The 9,054-nt window shown below is 39.8% G+C and overlaps 1 protein-coding gene across 4 annotated transcripts in view; it reads left to right on the forward strand.

The window, feature by feature from the left end:
• Positions 1 to 8,449, forward strand: part of LOC107459727 (uncharacterized) — an 11,528-nt gene extending 3,079 nt beyond the window's left edge. For 2 of the 4 annotated variants that reach the window (XM_052252018.1, XM_052252020.1), the window contains 3 exons: positions 7,898 to 7,952; positions 8,070 to 8,182; positions 8,240 to 8,449. In XM_052252018.1, coding sequence (XP_052107978.1) covers positions 7,898 to 7,952; positions 8,070 to 8,182; positions 8,240 to 8,266 — 195 coding nt within the window. In that variant the 3' untranslated portion in view covers positions 8,267 to 8,449. Of the gene's footprint in view, positions 1 to 7,897; positions 7,953 to 8,069 lie in introns of all 4 variants that reach the window. The other 2 variants (XM_052252019.1, XM_016077974.3) reach the window with 2 other exon arrangements.
• Positions 8,450 to 9,054: the final 605 nt, after the last annotated feature.

Genomic DNA, 9,054 nt, shown 5'->3' on the forward strand with positions numbered 1-9,054 from the left:
TGGAAGAAGCAATAGCCAGAAACCGATCTCCAGGAATCACTGCAAGAGGCCCAGTCAGAATCAGAGAATCCGATAACGTGCTGATCAGAGGTGGAAGAGAAGAAAAGACCTGTAGTTGGACAACCTTTGAGGTACTTAAGAATCCTCATAGCGGCAGAGAAATGCCCGGATCGTGGATGATCAAGGTACTGACTCAATTTGTCAACAGCAAAGCAAATGTCAGGCCTTGTGTTAGTCAAGTAGAGTAGGCGTCTGATAAGCTTTCGAAAAGGTGTCGAATCCGCAAGAACATCGCCACTGTCCTTGGTGAGCTTGCAAGCATAGTCCATAGTTGTAGAGCTCGGTTTGCACTCAAGCAGCCCATAATCACTCAGGAAATCAGTGACATATTTCTTCTGATAAACGACAATGTCCTTGCCAGAACGAGCCACCTCCATCCCGAGAAAGTATTTCAAATCACCTAAATCCTTAATGCTGAAACGATCATCAAGGAGTTGCTTAACGCTGTTAATTTCTGCAAGAGAATCCCCAGTGAGGATGAGATCATCGACGTACACCAGGATGATGCTGATCCCATGGGCAGTGTGCTTAGTGAACAAAGAAAGGTCAAGTCTAGACTGAGCAAAACCAGCCCCACGTAACACAGAAGTGAGTTTCAAGTTCCATTGACGGCTAGCCTGCCTCAAGCCATAAAGGGACTTCTTCAAGCGACAAACCAACCCTCGCTTAGCAACATCAAGACCTGGAGGGAGTGTCATGTAGACTTCTTTATCAAGCTCTCCATGGAGGAAAGCCGTATTAACATCCAATTGCTTGAGAAACCAATTTCTGACAGCTGCCAAAGAAAGAACAACGCGCAGTGTGGTGACTTTCACAATGGGACTGAAGGTATCAATATAATCAACTCCTGGAATTTGGGTAAAACCTTTGGCAACAAGCCTGGCCTTGTGCCGTTCATTGGTGCCGTCCGGATTAAATTCAACCTGAAAGACCCACTTGCAACTTATTGGAGTTTTTCCTGTCGGCAAAGGAGTTAACTCCCAAGTCTGATTCTGCTCAAGAGGATCCAGCTCAGCTTTAATGGCGCTCCTCCAACATTGCTGAGACACAGCATCCTTAAAAGTCTGTGGTTCGGTATTTTGGGAGATGGCCATAGAGAACCTTTGAAAACTGTGACTTAAATTTTCATATGATACTGTAAATGGATTTTTGCAATGAGTACAAGTGCCACTGATGGAATTCACAAAATGATAATCCTGAAGATAAGAGGGTGGCCTATGGTCTCTAGTTGATCTCCTAAGAATGGGACTAATGAGCTGGGAAACTGACTCGGATTCAGGACCTACAGGTGGAGGAGGCAATGATGGGGACGTGTCATGCGGAAAGGTAGGGGTGTGAGATGGGGGAATGGTGAATCATTTGATTCAAGACCTAATGGAGAGGGAACCTCAGGAGTGTCGTCAGTGCCAAAACTAGTGCATTCATGTAAAGAGAAGTCCGGAGGACGAGAATGAACATTAGAGTCTAATGAAGCTGAACCATGCAAGGGAATGTCATAAGAGAACGGATCTAAGGAAGGGGGATACACCGGTGCAGGGGGCTCGGTGGAAGTTGGTGTGTTGCATGTAAGAAAAGGAAAATGATTTTCATAAAAGATGACATTACGAGAGATGAAAATTTTTCTGGTTCGTAAATCAATTAACAAGTAACCTTTGGTAATTGGTACCCTCTTGATATCCAAGAAAGCAACATTTATGTGCTCTCGAGTCCAATTTAGATTGCTGGGCAGTCAAGGTGCTCACATAAGCAAGACATCCAAATACCTTGAGATGGGAAATATCAGGAAGTTTGTTATACAAAACTTCAAAGGGAGACTGATCTTTAAGAAGGCTACTTGGATATCTGTTTATGAGGTGCACTGCATGCTTAAGAGCATAGTTCCAAAAACAAGCAGAGACGTGTGACTGAAACATGAGGCTTCGGGCCACTTCTAAGATATGTTGATGCTTTCTTTCTACGATTCCAGTTTGTTGTGGTGTTTCCACACAAGAGGTTTGATGAGTAATATTATTTGAAGCATAGAAAGAAAGCAATGTAATTTCTGGTCCATTGTCTGACCGAATGGCCTTAATTGATTTTTCAAACTGAGTTTTCACAAATTGAAAAAATGTTTTAACTAAATTAGAAGCCTCTGATTTTCGTTTCATAAGGTAAATCCAGGTAAATCTACTTGCGTCATCAACAACGGTCAAAAATTATTTGTCCACCAAGGGAAGGTACACTCAATGGTCCCCAAATATCCATATGAACAAGATCAAAACAAAATTTGCTGTACTAGAACTAAGAGGAAATGGCAGCCGTTTTTGCTTACCACAGTGACATGGATCACAAGGATCCTTATGTGCTTTGCAATCTATGAAGGGAAATTTTTCTTTCATTACAAGCATTTTAGTGTAGGGTGGATGCCCGAGCCTATTATATGGTCTCTAGTTGATCTCCTAAGAATGGGACTAATGAGCTGGGAAACTGACTCGGATTCAGGACCTACAGGTGGAGGAGGCAATGATGGGGATGTGTCATGCGGAAAGGTAGGGGTGTGAGATGAGGGGAATGGTGAATCATTTGATTCAAGACCTAATGGAGAGGGAACCTCAGGAGTGTCGTCAGTGCCAAAACTAGTGCATTCATGTAAAGAGAAGTCCGGAGGACGAGAATGAACATTAGAGTCTAATGAAGCTGAACCATGCAAGGGAATGTCATAAGAGAACGGATCTAAGGAAGGGGGATACACCGGTGCAGGGGGCTCGGTGGAAGTTGGTGTGTTGCATGTAAGAAAAGGAAAATGATTTTCATAAAAGATGACATTACGAGAGATGAAAATTTTTCTGGTTCGTAAATCAATTAACAAGTAACCTTTGGTAATTGGTACCCTCTTGATATCCAAGAAAGCAACATTTATGTGCTCTCGAGTCCAATTTAGATTGCTGGGCAGTCAAGGTGCTCACATAAGCAAGACATCCAAATACCTTGAGATGGGAAATATCAGGAAGTTTGTTATACAAAACTTCAAAGGGAGACTGATCTTTAAGAAGGCTACTTGGATATCTGTTTATGAGGTGCACTGCATGCTTAAGAGCATAGTTCCAAAAACAAGCAGAGACGTGTGACTGAAACATGAGGCTTCGGGCCACTTCTAAGATATGTTGATGCTTTCTTTCTACGATTCCAGTTTGTTGTGGTGTTTCCACACAAGAGGTTTGATGAGTAATACTATTTGAAGCATAGAAAGAAAGCAATGTAATTTCTGGTCCATTGTCTGACCGAATGGCCTTAATTGATTTTTCAAACTGAGTTTTCACAAATTGATAAAATGTTTTAACTAAATTAGAAGCCTCTGATTTTCGTTTCATAAGGTAAATCCAGGTAAATCTACTTGTGTCATCAACAACGGTCAAAAATTATTTGTCCACCAAGGGAAGGTACACTCAATGGTCCCCAAATATCCATATGAACAAGATCAAAACAAAATTTGCTGTACTAGAACTAAGAGGAAATGGCAGCCGTTTTTGCTTACCACAGTGACATGGATCACAAGGATCCTTATGTGCTTTGCAATCTATGAAGGGAAATTTTTCTTTCATTACAAGCATTTTAGTGTAGGGTGGATGCCCGAGCCTATTATGCCATGTGCTACTTGAGACTACATTGTTTATTGTTGGAGGTGCACTAATCTGTGGTGCTATATGGAATGCATGATGTGCAGAGTTTTGTAGAATGTAAAGTCCATCAGCAACTCTAGCTCCACCAATCATCTTCTTTGACAAATCCTGTACTTCACAAACAGTATCAGAAATTTTCAATTCACATTTTAAATTTGTAGTGAGTGATGAAACAGAAATAAGTTTGAAGTTGAAGGTAGGTATATATAGTGTATTTGTGAGGTATAGGTCATTAGTGAAAGAGACAGTCCCCATTATGCTGCTGATAGTGTATGATCCATTGGGGAGTCTCATTATTACAGGTGGGATATGGAAATAAGAATCTAAATCTTGAAGTGAATATGACACATGATCTGTTGCACCAGTGTCACCCAAGATTCCCATTTTTCTGTTTCATCACCACTGTTCTCTGCCAACATGTGTGATTTAAAGTGTAAAATTTGAACCACTCTTTTACCCCTCATTGTTGGAGCTTGTGTGTTAATTTGGTTGGTGCTATGAACATGCTGCACCTCTTGGTGTTGAAGGAGAGCAAGTAAAGCAAGCTTTTGATCCTGAGTGAACTCCAGAACCTAATCATCAACCTTGTGCGTTTGGTCTGCACTGTCTTCATCACAAGTCTCTTCAGTGGCTGCATAATTGAGAGTTGCAGCACCATCACTGTACCTTTCCCTGAGGTGTGGTGGCAGACCGTGCTTCTTATAGCACACATCAATTGTGTCCTGCCTTCCTACAATATGTACATTGCACTCATTCTCGCCCTTGTCCTCTTCCACCACTGAACCTGTCTCGACCTCATCCTCTATAGGCATTTTCAGAATTTCTGGCAGGGTTCCCTTCACTAGTTCGTGCACTGCTTTGGCTCTCTGCTTGGGAGGCATTAAAGAGTATCCTTGGTTCACCATCAATACTGACAAGCTGCCTTTTTTGCTGTGTAAGCAGGGAAAAGGTGGAATCAATGTGTGGCAAAGGATCCATTAACATAATTTGCAATCGAACTCCACTGAACTGTTAGCTTAATCCTCTTAAGAACCGTACCACATAGCCTTCTGTGCTGTATTTTCGCATCACTCCAAGTCCACACTTACAAGTCTCACCACAATCACATGAAGGAACTGGTTGAAAACTGTCTAGCTCTTCGCAAAGTCCTTTCAGTTTAGTGAAGTAATTCATCACTGACAACTCTCTTGCCTCACAGCATATAGTTCTTCCTCTAATTCAGCGAACCGAAACCGATCTCCATGATAATATCTCCTTTTCAGGTCTCTCCAGAGGTCATAAGCCAAATTATTCCAGATTACACTACGTGAGATGTCAGGACTTAAAGACAAGTTTATCCAAGCCACTACGTAAGTGTTACATCTCTCCTATTGTTCAAACATTACATCAGATTCACTAGGTTTCTTGATAGTTCTGTCAACAAATTGCAGAACAAATCGCAGTTTACTTTTAGCATTTAGGGCTAAAGTCATAGATCTACACCGGTCATTATAATTCGAACCAGTCATGATAACAGGAGTGATAGAGATACCAGGATTTGCGGAAGGATGGAGGACATAAGGACTGGCAGGATTTGTGCTCGGATTTGAGGTTCTACGAGCCTTTCGGAGCTCAGATTGCAATTCTGCAATTTGATTCATGAATGCAGCAACTGATTCAGCACTATACGTGCTTGGATTCACCTTAACCTTGGAATTTTGGTGTGACGCTTCCATGGCGCCAAATCGCAGATCAAAAAATCCAAAGAAGAATTCAAAATCACACTCACTAGCCTCGATCTCAAACTTTCTCGTCGCACACCACCTCGATCCACGTCCACTGCACCATGATGAAATGAGCTTAGAGAGGTGAATTTCTGTGTGCTTCTATAGGGGTGAGGGAGAAATTGAGTGAGTGAAGCATGTGAATTGATGAAGTGATTTTGTTATAATGGGGAATCACACCTTTACACTATACAGTTAGACTATATATATAGTAAAGGCCTAAGAGCTACTTCTACTGCTAGCAATGTAACTAACTAGTCCTAGTCAGCATAGAGAAAATACAACTGAGTCCTTAATAAAGATATTAACTTAACTAACCATACATCAAGCTATATCAGTAAGAGTGAAGAGTAAAAATACTCTTATTCCCCAACATGGATAACTAAAATATAAGCAAATAATGGTAATGCGGATTGGATGGTGAAAATTTAATTGTGCGATTCAGAGCTTATTTGTTTAACTGCCTCCTCCCTCCTCCCTCCTCCTCCTCTCCCCCCCCACCAAAAAAAAAATCCTTTCTTCTAACTTCTAAAGGACATTCTATCAAATACCCTTCCAAATATGTAGAGAGATTAGGGAGAAAAACGTAGGGTTGTAACTGTTAGTTGTTGCTTGCTTGTGACTTATATGATTAGCATTTCCCTTTTTCTCTAGGAAACTTCTGATGATAAGATTTTATAAACATAAATAAGTTAATCCAACAGAAACTTAATTTTACAGTTGGGAGCAGCTTCTGCGGCATTTCTGCTTTGTTGTTGCTTTGCATTGCAATGGTAGAATCATAGTTTAAGCCAAATTATTCCAGATTACACTACGTGAGATGTCAGGACTTAAAGACAAGTTTATCCAAGCCACTACGTAAGTGTTACATCTCTCCTATTGTTCAAACATTACATCAGATTCACTAGGTTTCTTGATAGTTCTGTCAACAAATTGCAGAACAAATCGCAGTTTACTTTTAGCATTTAGGGCTAAAGTCATAGATCTACACCGGTCATTATAATTCGAACCAGTCATGATAACAGGAGTGATAGAGATACCAGGATTTGCGGAAGGATGGAGGACATAAGGACTGGCAGGATTTGTGCTCGGATTTGAGGTTCTACGAGCCTTTCGGAGCTCAGATTGCAATTCTGCAATTTGATTCATGAATGCAGCAACTGATTCAGCACTATACGTGCTTGGATTCACCTTAACCTTGGAATTTTGGTGTGACGCTTCCATGGCGCCAAATCGCAGATCAAAAAATCCAAAGAAGAATTCAAAATCACACTCACTAGCCTCGATCTCAAACTTTCTCGTCGCACACCACCTCGATCCACGTCCACTGCACCATGATGAAATGAGCTTAGAGAGGTGAATTTCTGTGTGCTTCTATAGGGGTGAGGGAGAAATTGAGTGAGTGAAGCATGTGAATTGATGAAGTGATTTTGTTATAATGGGGAATCACACCTTTACACTATACAGTTAGACTATATAGGCCTAAGAGCTACTTCTACTGCTAGCAATGTAACTAACTAGTCCTAGTCAGCATAGAGAAAATACAATTGAGTCCTTAATAAAGATATTAACTTAACTAACCATACATCAAGCTATATCAGTAAGAGTGAAGAGTAAAAATACTCTTATTCCCCAACATGTCATGGGGGGTTCGGCTATATTTTTACGTTGGTTGCCGAAGACCTAACACAACCCTCCTCCTTTATCCGGGCTTGGGACCGGCTATGTACCGCAAGTGTAACCCTCCTCCTTTATTCCCCAACATGGATAACTAAAATATAAGCAAATAATGGTAATGCGGATTGGATGGTGAAAATTTAATTGTGCGATTCAGAGCTTATTTGTTTAACTGCCTCCTCCCTCCTCCCTCCTCCTCCTCTCCCCCCCCACCAAAAAAAAAATCCTTTCTTCTAACTTCTAAAGGACATTCTATCAAATACCCTTCCAAATATGTAGAGAGATTAGGGAGAAAAACGTAGGGTTGTAACTGTTAGTTGTTGCTTGCTTGTGACTTATATGATTAGCATTTCCCTTTTTCTCTAGGAAACTTCTGATGATAAGATTTTATAAACATAAATAAGTTAATCCAACAGAAACTTAATTTTACAGTTGGGAGCAGCTTCTGCGGCATTTCTGCTTTGTTGTTGCTTTGCATTGCAATGGTAGAATCATAGTTGGTAAATTTCAGATGTCTTCATAGCTTCTGCACACTTCACTATCAGCAAAAAAGAAAATCTAAACAAATTAACCTTGATACTATATTTTTGTTTAGGCATATTGGTTACCACACGTGCTCTTTAGTAATTCAATAAATAAATAAATAAATTGCTGAAAACTTAAAGCCTCAAATCCCCTAATCACCTACTTTTCATATTTGAACAAAGTTAAATCTAATCACACATTTGCCAATTTCAGCCAACACAACAACAAACACGCTACCGGAAATCTCCCTATGCTCCTGAAGGAGAAGGTATGTCTATTATTTCAAAAGCTTAGATTGTTCAATGAAACTGGTTGGTTTTCTTCGATTCCCTTTTTCGAGCATCATCGAAACAAACTGACCAAGCGAATTCCGTTGTTTCTGTAGAAGGGGGAAGCGTTCCACCAGAGGATTCTCCATCTGTAGAAGGGGGAAGCGTTCCACCAGAGGATGGACTTCCACCAGAGGATTCTCCATCTGTAGAAGGGGGAAGCGTTCCACCAGAGGATGGACTTCCACCAGAGGATTCTCCATCTGTAGAAGGGGGAAGCGTTCCTCCAGAGGATTCTCCATCCAACGAGTAAAAGCAGCAAATCAGTCTTTTCATGATGTGCTGACAATCATTGTTCTGATACCTGTGTAGGTATGACCTTTCGTTGTTTTTCAACAATAAAGGAAAGTTGAATTTGTGTATTCATATATTAGCAAAAGACCAATGATTTGAACTTGCAGCTATATGCTGTAAAAGACTTACTGGGATTATGATTCTTGTGTTTGCCTCCTTTTTCACCCTTATCCTCATTGTTTTTTTTTCCCCCTCTGGAAGATAAAAGGCGATAAATTATTAATAGTAAAAAATTAAGAAAAAGAGTGATCCTCTCGTCGTGTCGTTGGCCTTTTTTGTTTTTGGCAAAAATGGTGTACAGATTTTAAATTAAGAACTTATTCTGATATGCACAATTGCGTCATGTAATTTATGTAGTTGATGTTGTAATATATGGTGATCATTGGTATAAATGGTAGAATTAGTATGTATTTGGGAATGCTTAAAAATTAAACTTATTTTAATAATTTTATGGTGAAAATTTACATTTGTCTTCATATAAAGTTAATATTTACGAATCGTTAAATAATTTGACAATGCATGTGAGTTGTCTCCTAATTTTATGGATTATCATGTTAGGTGTACACTAAAATCAGCTACTAGTATAAAATATATGTTAGAATATAAAAATACATATTGAAAATAAGTTAAACTATATGTATTTGTACATATAATGGTGGTTAATTTTAGTGTACAAGTAATATTTTTATTTTATTTATATAATTGCTTTTTAAACTAATCGATCATATGAGAACTAATATACTTGGA

The sequence above is a fragment of the Arachis duranensis genome, chromosome 7 (assembly GCF_000817695.3).
Source record: "Arachis duranensis cultivar V14167 chromosome 7, aradu.V14167.gnm2.J7QH, whole genome shotgun sequence".
NCBI lineage: Eukaryota > Viridiplantae > Streptophyta > Magnoliopsida > Fabales > Fabaceae > Arachis > Arachis duranensis.